The sequence below is a fragment of the Monodelphis domestica genome, chromosome 7 (assembly GCF_027887165.1).
Source record: "Monodelphis domestica isolate mMonDom1 chromosome 7, mMonDom1.pri, whole genome shotgun sequence".
In the NCBI taxonomy this organism is placed as follows: Eukaryota; Metazoa; Chordata; class Mammalia; order Didelphimorphia; family Didelphidae; genus Monodelphis; species Monodelphis domestica.
The window spans coordinates 264,591,040-264,605,874 of record NC_077233.1 but is presented as its reverse complement, the minus strand read 5'-3'; the positions used below and the strand labels follow the sequence as shown (position 1 = coordinate 264,605,874).

The window sequence follows — 14,835 nt, the reverse complement described above, 5'->3', positions numbered from 1 at the left end:
AATGTAAACACCTCAAGAGCAAGAACTATCCTTTCTCCACCACTGAGCAAAACACAATTAATAATATTTGTTGAATAAGCACGAGTGTGAAATGGAAGCCACATTCATTAATTTGTACATGTCTACTTTTTCCCAGTCTTTTTCTCCGTTTAGGAACCCGAAGAGAATATGGAAACCTATGACTTCTCTCTTGAAACTGGGAACCAGAAGACAGGATTTCTTTTTTCCTAATATCTCTAAATCTATTCCTTTTGAAGTCAGGGAACATTGAGCAATCGATAGGCACCAGGGAGGAGAATTGTATGAAAATGACCTCCGAGCCACAAGCCCATACATACAGTGCTGCAGCTATGGACAGTCTGAGCAGGGTGGGAAGGTAGGCTACAATTGTAGCCCTCTAGGAGCTTGAGGGAGAGAGCTCACACCTGATGATCACCATGTAGACAGCATATTTCACAGGTAGCTCCAACTGAAAGGCAGCCTTGCTCGTCTTGGGTGTAGTATTTTCACTGGAGAGAAGAGAAGAAGGCCCAGTAAGGGAAGGCTGAAGATAACGGTTGTGTGCCCAACAACAAGTTGGCAGAGGGTAGAATCCACCAATTAGCAGGAGATAAGGTTTTTGAAAGCAAGGGCACTGGTCTCACCTGGTCATGTTGGCTTTGAAGAGTAGTTTGTCTCCAAAGGAAGCCATTGGGGAGACATCAAATGTTATACTAAAGTTGAGCTGAGTAGGGAGAAAAGAGGGAAAGTGAGAAGAGATTTGAAGGGAAGGACTACAGGGTGGGGGGGAGAAAGATGGTATTGCTGACCTCACTTCCTCCTCGAAAGATGGGATGACTAATACCACAGAGGGTGCTTCTTAGCTTCTTATCCTCAGCTATTCCTGACTCACAGGTCACAGGAAGCAAACTTTGAGGTGACTGATTCTAAGGAAGGGAGGAAATCAGAAACATATGAGAGACAGTCGTCTAGAGGAAAAGAGCTGAAGAAAGATCAACTGGAAATACCTGTATCTGTGATGTCCGCCGGTAGGACAGGCCTACAGGATAGCAAAATGTGACCTTGGATCTGTAGGAGTCTTCACCCTGGTTCCATACTCTAACTGCAACACTCATTACCAAGGAGCTCCCAACTACAAGAGTCTTCAGGCTACAGAGTTAATGTGGGAGTCAGTCAGAAATAAAGACTTGTCATGAGTTAACATGAGCTTAAAGAGAAGATTAAAGAACCTTGGACAAGGGAGAAACAATGAGTAGGACAGGAAGTAAACAATTTGTTTGAAGAAATAGATGACATGCTTTTCAAATCATCATTTGAAACCAAACTGATAAGAATAGCTATTACCCTAACAGAAGAGGGTACTAGGGTTGTACTGGGTCTCAAAGCTATATTGTTCAAGGAACACTTGAATAAAATGAGTCTATTTAACTCAGAGAAGACTAAAGGGAGACAGAATAGATGTCTGAAAACTGTTAAGAGGTAACAATGCAAAATAATGTCCACCATGTGGAGCAATGAGTCAAAATTAATGAGAATACATTATATATATATATATATATAGGGATAAATATAAAGTTCTGTCCTTCAGTTAAAAAACAAACAATGGTACATGAACAAGATGGTAGAGCTGAAACTTACTAGCACTTCATATGTAAAAGACTTGTTCTTGTTCAGTTGTGTCTGATTTTCCATGATCCCATTTGGGGTTTTCTTGGCAAAGATACGAGAGTGGTTTTCCATTTCCTTCTCTAACTCATTTTACAGAGGAGGAAACTGAGGTAAACAAGGTTAAGTGACTTTCCTTGGATCACAAAGCTAAGGCTGGATTTGTACTTAGGTCTTCCTGGCTCTAGGACTGGTACTCTATCCACTGTACCACCTAGATTCCACAAAAGACCTAGAGCTTTTAATTAATCCCCAGCTTCATGTGAGCAATTCCTTGATTACCAAAAAAAAAAAAAAAACCCATGTAATCTTAGAGTGTATTTAGAGAAGCATGGTGTCCAGATCAAGGAGTATATTAAATAGCCCCACTTATTATTAGAGGACCTTAAGGGGTGTGATGTTTACTGTAGCATCTCCTTTTAAGAACACTGACAAACTAGTATATCCAGAGAGTCACCAGGATGGGGCTGGGTCTAGAAATTATGTCATTTAAGGAACAGTTGAATGAAGTTGATCTATTTAACTCAGAGAAAATTAAGGGGAGACAACAGAATGTCTGAAAAACAGCAATGGTTGTCATGTAAAGGAGACAATAGATGTGCTCATTGTTGAGCAACTGTTGAAAATCACAGGGTAGCAAATTTCTGCTCAGCACAAGAATTTGCGAACAATTAAAGCCATCTTTTGGGGTCCTAGGACTGTAGGATTTAAAGCTAGAAATGACCTTAGAGATCATCTTCAAGGTAAGGAAGGGCAGCTAGGTGACTGGTGAACAGAATGTTGGACCCAGAGTCAGGAAGATTCATCTTCCTGAATTCAAATATGGTTTAAGACACTGGTAGTGTGATCTTGGGCAAGTCATTTAACTGTTGGTCTCAATTTCCTTATCTGTAAAATGATTTGGAGAAGGAAATGGCAAACCACTCCAATATCTTTGCCAAGAAATCCCTAAATGAGGTCACAAAAAGAAAGACAGGACTCAACTTCAAGGGAAAGCTTTTATTAAAGTACTTAATATGTGTCAGGGACTATGGGAAGAAGCTTTACAAAAGTCTTATTTGATGCTCACAACAATACTGAAAGGTAGGTGCTATTATTATTCCCATTTTATAGTAAAGGAAATTGAGGCAGAAAGAGGTTAAACAACTTGTCCAGTTAGTAAGCATCTGAGGCTAGTTTTGAACTCAGATTTTTCTGACCCCAGACCTGCCGTTCTATCCATTGTGCCACCTAGCTGTCTAACTGAGACCCAGTGAGATGGTTTGCCTTGCTCAGGATTCTAAGCAGTAAATGGTAGAGTTGGGATTAGAATCTATTTCCTGAATTTATGAGTGCCTTTCTTTATGCTTTTTTTTGCATCCTTTATCACTACTCAGAGGTCCAACTACCATCTATTAGGCATGCTTTAAAAGTCATTCCGAAGGGGGCAGCTGGGTAGCTCAGTGGATTGAGAGCCAGGCCTAGAGATGGGAGGTCTTAGGTTCAAATCTGACCTCAGACACTTCCCAGCTGTGTGACCCTGGGCAAGTCACTTGACCCCCATTGCCTAGCCCTTACCACTCTTCTGCCTTGGAGCCAATACACAGTATTGACTCCAAGATGGAAAGTAAGGGTTAAAAATAAAATAAAAGTCATTCCAAAAATCAAATTCTTCATCTTACTCCACATCCTGCTCCTCTTCTTATTTCCATGACTGCCACCACCATATTCTCAGTCACTCTGGTTCGAAGCCTCGGTTATCCTTGACTTCATCTTCTCATTTGCACCCAACATAGTCACTAAGTCCTATGTATTCTGCCTCAGGAATTTCTATGGCACCTCTACTGTGTCTTCTACATTTATTCTCACCTCTCAGGTCTTTATTATATCTCACACAAACAATGTAAAATCTACTCACTGGTCTCCTTATTCCCCCCCCCCCCCCTCTCTCTTTAAGAAGATCGACATGTCTTGCTGCTTCACACAGCTGAAAGCTTATTTGCTCATATGTCAATGTCTGAGAGCATCATTGCATTTCTCCAAGACTTTCAATGCTTTATTGGCATTTGCCAAATGAAATCCAAACTCCCCAATCCAGCATTCAAGGCCTTTCAGGATGTGACTTAAACCTACCTTTCCAGCCTTATCTCATATTACTCTCCTTTCTGTACTATGTGCAGCTAGGTGGTACAATGGATAGAGTGCTGGATTGAAATGAGGAACATCTAACTTTGAATCCTCAAATATTTGTTAGCTGTGTGACCCTGGGCAAGTCACTTAACTTCTGTTTCCTTCAATTTCTTTATCTGTAAAACGAGGTTAATAAGAGCATCTACCTCTCAGGTTTTGTCTTTGTGTTTCTCAACAAATAGCTCAGTGCCTCGCAAAATACTGAGCAATGTGTGTTGGATTCCTCTATTGAATTGGAAGTCAGATTGGACAACCTTAAAAGTCTGTTCTAACCCTAATGTGCTATGATTTTATGGTCCTTAGATCTTAGAATATAGCAGCCTTGAAGGTAGATGGAGGAAAGGGGTGGCCATGCTTTTTACCTCAGGAAGCTGAACATAATCCTGAGATCATCTTGACAGATGCTATCTCTGCCACAGTTCTTCTCAAAGGGTAACTGTTAAAAAAGGGGGGGGGGTTGTAGTACGGGGAAAAGGAAGGGGAGGGAATAGTAGTATTCTAATCCCTCCAGGTCTTACTGCTTTCCTAGAACTTGGGCATCTTGCTTACTCTTATCCTTTCTCTCAACCACTCTGTAGCAATTTCCCCCCCTAGACTCACTGAGGCAGTGAAGACTTTCTGAGAATCCATGGCCAGTACAGGTCGGAGCCCCCCAGATGTCAGTACAGGCTTTCCCTCCAGGGTATAATTGAGGCGAAGAAGGATAGGAGTCACTGAATCCACCACACAGACCTAGATAAATCAAATATTCTTACCCTCAGGATCTCCAGTTTTTGACACTAAGCTTTCAAATCATCTGCAAGACATTCTCTCCCCAGCCCCACCAATTGTCAGTCCTCCAAAAATACTTCTGGCAACATTTACCTCTTAAAAACCAGACAGCCTACCTACCCCAGGCTTACCGGTAACAACAGCTTTAAGCTCTGACAAAACTTTGTAAGCCCTATGACAATTTTAACGTGATGCCGTGTTGGCTTCTTTGTTTCCTCAAAGATGGCACGAGGAGTCAGACGCCCAGGGTCCAAGGCCAGGTCATAATTCAGAGAACTTTCTACCTCCCCTAGAGATAATGGAGATATCCAGGAAGACTGAGAGGACACAGGGAGCCTAGAACTCCCACATCTCATTTAGGAAATGAGGCAGGTTTCCTAGATGAAACATGACTAGAGTATAAGGATGGAGGAACTCAGTCTTAGGGAGTTAAGAGACTCACCCAGATAGTTTGGAGTGCTTTTCTGGACAGTAAAACAGATTTCGACATTTCCTGCATCCTTATTGGTGACTTTCTGTTCTTGACAGTCAAACACAGACCTTGCCAATTCGAAGGGCATAAAAGTCATGGAAATGCCAACTTTGAGAACAGGCCGTGTTCTGTGGGACAGAAAGCAAAGGCAGAGAATATGTCAACTAAGTTTGGGGAGCCAAATTAGTGGTGTTCTTAAGCAGAATGTTTGGCATTAGAGGATAGGAGGGAGTGAGGTTTTTCTCACCTGAGCAGGAGTACCTGTCCCTGAGCTCCTACAGCCACATCTACAAGCCCATCCTGGGTGAGATCTTGTCCCCCACTCAGCGACTGCCCAAAATATTGGATTCTGGGAGAAAGCTGGGAGCCTACAATTCTCTAGGAAGAGAATGCACAAAGAATCAGAGATCGTGGGAAGGCAATTTAGAGAATAAAAGACAAAATAGGGAGATAAGAAAAGTGAGGGATGTAGGAGAGAGGTAGACAGAAAAAAATAAGAACTGTGACTTCAAAATCTCTACTCTAGTGTATATCAATGGATTAGTAATGCAAAGAGTGAATAAGGTTAAGGACCGGATTAAGATTTTTATTGATAAAGGAAATTCTGAAGTGAGGAAACTCCTTTGACCAAGGCGGGCAGCATCTTAGAGAGCTGTCTAGAGCATTGAGAGCTAGGCTACAAAGCCATTATATATCAGAGACCAGACCTAAGTGCAGGTTTTCCTGCCTCTAAGACCAGCTCTCTATCCACTTTTTGTTACTTGAGAGACAAAGATGAAGAGAAACCTCGTCGGTTTCTTCATTCTTCAATTAATAAATACATTAATAAATAATAAATAAACATAATAAATAAATTAATGAATTTAATTAATAATTAATAAAAACCATTCTCCATTCATTGATTCATTCAACTAGTATTTGCTAAATATTATGCTATTTACACTATGGGAAATACAAACATGGTGGAAAACAGCGATCCCCACCATGAAGATCCTATATTCTAGTTGGAGAAGCCAAGTCAAGTATCTATGAAATCATTAGAAAGCAAGAAAAGGTCATCTATAATCAAGTATATTCTTATTCTTATTCTTTGAGAGGCAGCATGACTTAGTAGATAGAGGGCCAGCTTTGAATACAGTCAGAAGATTATCAATGACCTTTGTTGCTGGAATGAGGATTTTCTACTTGTGATGATCACTTCAGAAATTCTTCTTTAGAAAGATTTATCTGGAAGCAGCACTTAGGAATATTGATAAACGCAGATAGGGGCAGCTAAGTGGTCCAGGGAATAAAGTGCTGGGTCTGGAGTGAGGACAACTCTTTGTAGGAATTAAGTAAGGGACAGAGTAAATTTCATGGATTAGCTGTGAGAGGAAAAGAGGGGATTTTGGATTCAAGCCCTGGAGGGAAAGATTCTGGGGTTTTGACTGTTTTAACTCTCTCTCCTGTTTTGGCTGAACTGGAAGGAGGATCTGTGCTCTGGCAATATTCCCTTGGAAATCTTAATCTAGTGGAAAGATTAGTGCTTCCTTGGTTTGAGAATTTGTCCTAGAGTATATTGCTTTTCCCCTGAAGTACAGAGACCATCTGCCTGAAATCCATCTGGGAGAAATCCACTTGGTGACAGTAAACCCCCAGGTTTGATCATCTGCGACTCTGGGTACACTTAGGACCAACCCCAGGCTTTAGATAAGGGCTCAAATAAATCTGTGAGTCCTTCCTCTTTATCCTTTTGATAATCCATATTAATTAGGTTAGTTTAAAGTCAGATAGCTGGGGGGGTTTTCTGGGTCTTAGTTAGAGATAAAGAGTTTAGAGTAGCTTGAGTGAATTCTCAAGAAGAAAGGAGAGGTTAAAGAGGGTGGGTGGAGATTAGATCTATAGTTTTAGGAACCTCCCTATCATTTCCCCTTTACTCCTATTATTAAAAAAATAACTTTGTTTCTAGAGACAAGGGTTTTTGTGCTTTACTGGTCCCGAAGAGGTCCCTCGGTGGGTGGTTATCATCTCCCATCCATCTAGGAAGGATTTTTATTTCATCTTCTTTCTGAGTTCAAATTTAACCTCAGGCACTTATTAGCTATGTGATCCTGGACAAGCCAATTCATCCTGTTTGCCTCAGTTTCCCTATCTGTAACATGCATTTGGAGAAGGAAATGGCAAACTACTCCAGTATCTTTGCCAGCAAAACCCCAAATAGGTTTCCAGAGCTTCAGATATGAATGAAAAATGACTGAACAATAAAACAATATGGACATAAAGCCTCACCTGGCTGTAAGAGGGATTGATGCTGGATCCAGCTACTCCATGAAACACATAGATAGCTCCATGGTTTTCTTCCTCCCCTGGTGCCCCCACAGCCACATCTGTTAACTGATCACCATTTATGTCCCCCAGCACAGTCAGGGCTGCTCCAAAACGGCCCAAGGGGTGTCCCTGCTGTCCCCAGACAGTAGCCTCACAGCGCCATTGAGCTCTCTGAAAAATGAAAATGACCATTGGCTTCAAAACCCAAGTAACATTTCCCGTCATGAATCTCAGACATTCTTCTCTGCTCAGAAATGCCTGCACTCCATTCAGCTACTTACCTGTGTAGGTAAGCTACAGACATGTACTTGACCCCCTCGGTTTTCTTCATAATAATGGGGGGCTCCAATGAAGATCAGGTCAGTGTTTTGGTCTTGGTTCACATCCACAGGACAGAGTGTTGCTCCAAAATAGGAACCAACCTAAGTAGATAGAGGCTGAAATCATATGTTTTCCTGATGCTCTCCCCAGTGCACTTCTAGAAGTACTGGCAACAAAAAGTAGTCATAGTCTACTTCTTCCATGTGTAAGCATCTTCATCCCTGTAACCCTAAAGTTTCCTGAAGCACCAGAGCTGTCTCCATCATTTTCCATAGAATACCTTTTCTCTCAGAATCCCTTACTTTTTCTGACCCTTTGGTAAATGTTAAACAACTGGCTTTTGAGGGGAATACTGACCACATTTTCAAGTTTTATCATTAACATTTTCTCCATCATTTTTTAAAGTCTAGGCAACCAACAATAACATAAATCAAGCCCTGCTGTGTAGCAATTGCTACTTTATCAGATGTGAATGATTACCCTGAAAATTTAACAATCAGCTCTCACCAGCCAGTTTGAACTGGATCCTTGCACCTCACCCTTTCACCTTCACCTGTATCCCTTTGATCTCAGCTGTTTGTTTCCATCCACTTGAAATCTGAGTGAAGATGATGACCTTTCCAATGTGTTGGTAGCGAGGGGCCCCTAGGACAAGCTTTTGAACCCCATTCTGAAAAGCCATTTCCATGGAATAGCCTGAAGAGATAAAAGACCAGTGGATTTGCCCTTTCTTCATTCTTGATATCGTCTGTTCTTCCTTCTTTTTCTAGATTTGATGGCCTTCCCTTTCATTTTCCCTTCTCTCTTTCAGCCCATCCTTACCCAGATAAGCAGCACTCATGTCAACATCCTCTTTTTCTGTCTTAGTAAACACAGGGGCCCCACCTTTGGGGTATAGGAAGAAACCTCCAGACCAACCAAAGCTCCCCACAGCTCCAAGCACTGGCCCTGCCTGGGAGGAAAATGGATGAGACTTGGGTCGGGGAGAGGGTGAACAAATTTGAAATGTGGAGGGAATCCCTATTCTACATTTCAAAGATAATGTATTTGCTCCCCAACAACCCAATCCCTCATCAGGAAAAAGTCAAGGAAGAACCTACTTTTCCTATTCAGAATAGAAACAGTTTCCTAAACACAACTCAGTCTCTCTTGTCAGTCTATTCTCCCCTCTCGGGGTCCCCAGTCTTCTAAGGGGAGGAACTCACCTGAGAAAGCACAACACTGAACCCCGCTTGAGACATCTCATGCTCAAAAACACTACTTTTTCCTGATTGGGTACCTGTGAGGAGGCAAGACTTGTGAATTCAGAAAGTTGCTTTAGATTTTCAGGGAATGTACGTTGAAAGTTCTTAGTATGCCCTTTGGTATGTTGAGAGTTCTTAGAGTCAGAAAATGGAACCTAGAGAGGACAGTAAAAGACTTGGAACCAATACATAGGGATTGTGGTAGAAGTGGGGGAAAGCTAATTTCAGGAAGTAAAATACGAAGAGTTAGGGCCTGAGAAATGGGTTGCTTTGGGGGGGCATAGGATGAGGGAAACAAGCATTTATTAATGTGCCTACTATGTGTCAGTTGTTCTTTTTCTAATACATATGGTGCTATGTAATTTGATCCTCACACTAACCTTTTCAGGTAGGTGTTATTGTCCCCATTTTGTAGTTGAAGAAACTGAGGCAAACTGAAATTAAGTGTCTTGCCTACTATGACACAACTCGTGTGTCTGAGGACAGATTTGAACTTAGGTCTTCCTGACTAAAGACCCAATGCTCTATCCTGAGCACTAACCCCTGGAAGTGGGCTGTGCTGGACCTGGACTTGGGCACTAGAAATTCCATTTTACCTTCAATGGCAAAGATCTTCTCTTGCAATTGGTTCTGGATGTTCCTCAGAGCAGCAAAGTTATTCACCTGAAACACATGCTCCTGTGATGGCTGGGAGGCGATGGTCCTGAGTTCTTGTAGGGCAGATGGAGTGGTAAAGGTATTTCCCACCTATCACCAGGGACAGCAGCAGAACCAGGGTCAGTGTGGGAGCAGATTCTTACCTTTTAGAAATCTCTGATGAAAACAAAATTGCCAGTTCTATCCAGAGAAAATAGCTAGACAGGCAGCATGGTAGAATGGAAAGAGCAAAATGTGCTGTCAAAGGAACCAAGTTCAAATCCTACCTCTGATGATTGCTACCTGTATGACTTTGGACAAGTCACTTAATGCATCTGGGTCTCAGTTTCCTCATCTGTAAAATGAGGAGATTGGACTAGATGGCCTCTTAGGTCCTTTACAACTCTATTTCAATGGTCTTATGAAGTAGAAAGAGTTTGCTATTCATGTAGAAAGAACTATATAAAGGACATATTTATATCTGAAAGAAGTTGCAAGGGAGGTGAAGCAATAATGAGGATCATCCTCCCCAAAAGAAAATAGCCAGAGAAAAGCTTTTCTTGTCCCATACTCCGATTGCATATCGGATAATTCCTGCTTTCTCTGCCAGAGGGATGACGTCTTCATACTCCAGCCTATCGCTTTCCTTCCTCCCATCAGTGATGACAATGAGGATCTTGACGGCATCCTTCCGAGCTCCATTCCAGCTCTGAAAGATTTCTTTCCTGTCCCAGAAAGTGAAAAGGAGAACATCTCATATTCCTGCCAAACTTAGTCATGACAGACTTGAGGAGGAAATTTCAGTCATGTGATGTACATAAAGACAAAGCTAGTTCATGGGATCAGAAAGAAGTTCAGACATCGCTGAGTTCCAATTTCATTTCACAGACAAAGAAAATGAGATCAAAACATGGTCCTGAGTTCTTGTAGGGCAAATGGAGTGGTAAAGGTTAAATAAATTAAATGAATTGCCTAGAATTATACAATTGAAAATGAGATCCAAACTGGTTAAGTGACTTCCCTAGAATTATGCAATTATTAAGTATTTGAAGTAGGATTTGAACCTGAGTTTTCCTAATATTCAGACTGGAGGAATAAAATAGCCTCTAAGTATAATCCTGAGATATGCCCGACTTGTGGAAATCAGTGTGGCTTAGTGGATAACAGGCTGAACTCAGTGTCAGGAAGACCTGGTTTCCAATGTCACCTGTAAAGCTTACTGGGTGTATGACCATGACACCGTTGTCCAAATTCTTGCCTTTGTTCTTCTCATTTGTAATATCAGGGGATTCGACTCAAAGATATCTAAGGTCCTTTCCCATTCTAAATCTGTAATTCTCGGAGATGCCCCAAGATAGTATATTATAAACTGAGATACAAAAAGGGGATACCTTCTGGGAATGGAAAGAGAAGAGAGAAAGGGCAACATTCTAATAATGATAACACTAAATTTGTATAGAACATCTTGACTTTCAGAACGCTTTCATATCAGTTATCTTATTTTATCCTCTTAACAACCAAGAAGAAATGCAAGACAAATATTAACTACCCTCACTTTATGGAGAAGAAAAATGAAGTTAAATAACTTGCCTAGGGTTTCCCAGTAAGTCAGTCTCAGGCTTTCTGGCTCCTAGTTTATGGTTCTAGTCTCAAGATCTCATATATTAGGTAGCTAGGTGGATAGAGTTCCAAGCCTGAATATTGGAGGTCATGGGTTCAAATCTGACCTCAGACACATGTAAGTTGCTTATCTATAATTGCCTTGCTTTTACCATTCATCTGTCTTACAAGCAGCATTCAGTATCAATTCTAAGACAGAAGGTAAGGGGTTTGTTTATTTTTTTAATCTCATGGAGATCATTCTCCATTAAAGTATGAACTGGTTGACTTTGGTGAGGAAATTACATCAACCTTGTAAATATGAAACCAGTTCAGGGATGGACATATCAGAAAGCTGAATGAAATCCTAAAATCTGGCTGGTTCCAATGATGAGTCAGGAAACAAGTGCTCATAGCAAAGAGAGAAGAGCAGAGGAAGTTGCCTGAGATTCCAAAGTCCAAAGATCCCTGTATTCTATATGTATGTAAATCTATCCTGTTCACTAGAGGTCCCAGACTCTAGCTTTTCCTGAAGTCAGCAAAATGGACAGGTTTCCAATATAGTTTCCATAGTATTTGGGGAGAGAACTGGGGAAATGCCAAAGAAGATGATTTGTATCTCCTATTAGTTCTTGATTCACTCTTAAGATCAACATGCAAGATCAGTAAGTCTTAGGTCTTGACATTAGCATTCTAAAGGGGAAGGCATCTAGATGGCAGAGTGGATATAAGGCCAAACCTGGAAATCAGGAGGACCTGAATTGAAATGTGGTCTCAGATACTTTCTAGCTGTGTGACCCTGAGCAAGTCACTTAACCCTGTTTGCCTAGCCCTTGCTTGTCCTTCCATCTTAGAGTTGTTACTAAGATAGAAAAGTAAGGGTTAAAAAAAAGAATTCCAAAAAAGGGAAAGATTCTATTGATTTGGTACTTGAAGAAGAAACACAACAGGGCTGTCCTTGAATGGGTCTACAGGAAGAGGTAAGATCTTACACTACTTTTTGAATGGCTGTCGCAGTAAAGGTCAACCCCCCCAGCTGTTCAATCCGATTCACCAAAATTCCTGGGTCAGGATTATTCTTGAAAATATTGAAGGTAAAATGGATCCGGAAGTCATTAGAATACTGCATCAGAGAGAACTGGGGAGAAAAAAAAGAAAAAATAGCCTGGGATTACTTTGAAGAAAATGTCCCCTGTTCAGAACCATCACTCAGAAACATTAAGCTCTATTTGACCTTACATCTGACTTTTACAATCCAGTTGTCCCCATCTAGCTGACCCCTTCCCTACCCAATCTTAAAACTTCTCTGCTCCTAAAACCTCCTCCAATTCCACTTGTTTCTAGTAACAGAACTCAACTATCCTTCAATCCACCCCAAGGTTTCTTCACCAGGGTGTTGGTTCCTCTGAATTGACCCATTATTGTCCTGACGAATTCCTTCATCCTTGGAAATTCCTCTCTTCGAATGCTACTAGAACCATCAATCAGGAATACAATGTCACTTTCTTGTTTAGGACACTCTGGAAAAGGGGGAAGAGAAAAAAAATTGTCCAGCATAGAATCATGACCTTCTCTCTTAAAAAAAAATTATTATTATTATTTTAATAACAAATTTCCACATAACTTTTATGAAGTTATGTGATCCAAATTATCTCCCCTCCATCTTTCCACCTGGAGCTGGCAAGCAATTAAATCTGGGTTATGCATTTACTATCACACAAAACATATTTCCATATTACTCATTTTTGTAAATGAATCATCTTATAAAACCCAAATCCCAAAGCATATACCTAAATAAACAAGAGATAAATCATATGTTTTCTTCTGCATTCCTACTCAAACAGTTGTTTCTCTGGAAGTAGATAGCATTTTCGTCACAAATTCCTCAGAATTGTTCTGGATCATTGCACTGTTATTAGTAGCTAAGTCTGTCACATTTGATCGTTCCATAGAAGGTTCAATGGCTGAGATGGAGATGCAGCAAAGCACTGTGGAGTGCTTAGGGCATGTTGGAGCACAAAAGACAACATGGCCACCCAATGCAGCTGAGGAAGTCTCCAGACGTAACAATTTTTGTGCCAATGGACCCAGGCTTCCAACGCCGAGAGAGTCGGACTGTCTCTGTGCATCGACTTTTCCACTTAAATCTCTTTCACGCACAAATATCTTTGTGCACACTCATCTATCCTGACCCTGTCCAGTCCACCCTCTTCAAGACCTGCGGCAATGGGGGAGTGGTGACGCAACAGGTGGAGGTGACCACTGGCAGTTGTAGTCATGATCCTGCATGTAGGCGGCCCACAGACCAGTGGTCACTCGGCCCTGTGGGCAGCAGGGACGTTCGGCAGCATCCTGGGTGACTGAGCAGCCCTCTCTAGGACAGCACTGCTCACCCTAATCAAGGGAGAGGACTAGAAAAGGTGTCCCAAACATTGCCTGCCCTACAAACACCCGGTCAGCACACCGCGGCTGGCGGGTCATCCCCTTTAAGCTGTTGAAATCAAAAGAAACAAAATACAAAGAAACTCCTACTAGGAGCATGGAACATCAGGACATTACTTGATAGAGAGAATACCCCAAGATCTGAGAGAAGAACAGCTCTAATCGGTAAAGAACTGGCGCGATATAACATCGACATAGCAGTCCTAAGCGAAACACACTTACTAGAAGAGGGGTCACTCAGAGAACCCATCACTGGATACACCTTCTTCTGGAAAGGTGGAGCCACAAATGAAGACAGAGTCCACGGTGTTGGCCTGGCTATCAAGACCAGTTTGCTCAAACAGCTGCCAGTCTTGCCTGTGGGCATCAGCGAGAGGCTCATGAAGATCCGTTTGCCTCTCAGCAAATACTGTTATGCCACAGTCATCAGCGCATATGCCCCAACACTGACCAGCACAGAGGAGACCATCGAGCAGTTCTACTCTGACCTGAGTGCCGTCCTGCACTCAGTGCCCACAAATGACAAGCTGATACTACTGGGAGACTTCAATGCCTGCGTTGGCCAGGACCATGAAAGATGGAAAGGAGTGCTCGGCAAACACAGCATGGGCAAAATGAACAACAATGGCCTACTGCTACTTAGCAAATGCTCAGAGTTCGAACTCACCATCACGAACACTGTGTTCAGAATGGCGAACAAATATAAAACAACGTGGATGACCCACGATCAAAACAGTGGCATCTCATTGACTACATCATTGTACGCCGGCGAGACATCCAGGATGTACAGATTACCAGAGTCATGAGAGGAGCTGAATGCTCGACAGACCACCGATTGGTTAGAGCGACTCTTCAAATGCGCATTGCGCCTCGCCATCCAAAATGTGCCCAGACAGTTCGCGCATTTTACAACGTGAGTTGTCTTAGAGATCCATCTTATTTGCAAACATTCCAGTCCTGCCTGGACGACAAACTGTCTGCCAGGGGACCACTCACTGGAAGCTCAACCGAGAAATGGAACCAGTTCAGAGACGCAGTGAAGGAAACATCAAAGGCAGTCCTAGGCCCCAAACAACGCAACCACCAGGACTGGTTCGACAAGAACAACACTGCTATTGAAGACCTATTGAGCGAGAAGAACAAAGCCTTTATGGAGTGGCAAAATAACCCAAACTCTGCTCCTAAAAAGGACAGATTCAAGTCTCTCCA

At 42.0% G+C, this 14,835-nt stretch overlaps 1 protein-coding gene across 1 annotated transcript in view; it reads right to left on the bottom strand.

Annotated features, from left to right (window-relative positions):
* The window catches only part of LOC100016871 (integrin alpha-M), a 28,014-nt gene that overhangs the window by 4,994 nt on the left and 8,185 nt on the right, over positions 1 to 14,835 (bottom strand). Inside the window, exons 6-23 of the mRNA XM_007497979.2 lie at positions 12,574 to 12,704; positions 12,177 to 12,322; positions 10,157 to 10,310; positions 9,546 to 9,696; positions 8,911 to 8,984; positions 8,528 to 8,657; positions 8,259 to 8,401; positions 7,666 to 7,806; positions 7,346 to 7,555; positions 5,325 to 5,455; positions 5,048 to 5,205; positions 4,737 to 4,894; positions 4,435 to 4,566; positions 4,197 to 4,270; positions 1,008 to 1,149; positions 810 to 926; positions 645 to 724; positions 426 to 509 (exon numbers count right to left, since the gene is read on the bottom strand). Of these exons, the coding sequence (XP_007498041.2) occupies positions 426 to 509; positions 645 to 724; positions 810 to 926; positions 1,008 to 1,149; positions 4,197 to 4,270; positions 4,435 to 4,566; positions 4,737 to 4,894; positions 5,048 to 5,205; positions 5,325 to 5,455; positions 7,346 to 7,555; positions 7,666 to 7,806; positions 8,259 to 8,401; positions 8,528 to 8,657; positions 8,911 to 8,984; positions 9,546 to 9,696; positions 10,157 to 10,310; positions 12,177 to 12,322; positions 12,574 to 12,704 (2,356 nt within the window). The remainder of the gene's footprint in view (positions 1 to 425; positions 510 to 644; positions 725 to 809; positions 927 to 1,007; positions 1,150 to 4,196; positions 4,271 to 4,434; positions 4,567 to 4,736; positions 4,895 to 5,047; positions 5,206 to 5,324; positions 5,456 to 7,345; positions 7,556 to 7,665; positions 7,807 to 8,258; positions 8,402 to 8,527; positions 8,658 to 8,910; positions 8,985 to 9,545; positions 9,697 to 10,156; positions 10,311 to 12,176; positions 12,323 to 12,573; positions 12,705 to 14,835) is intronic.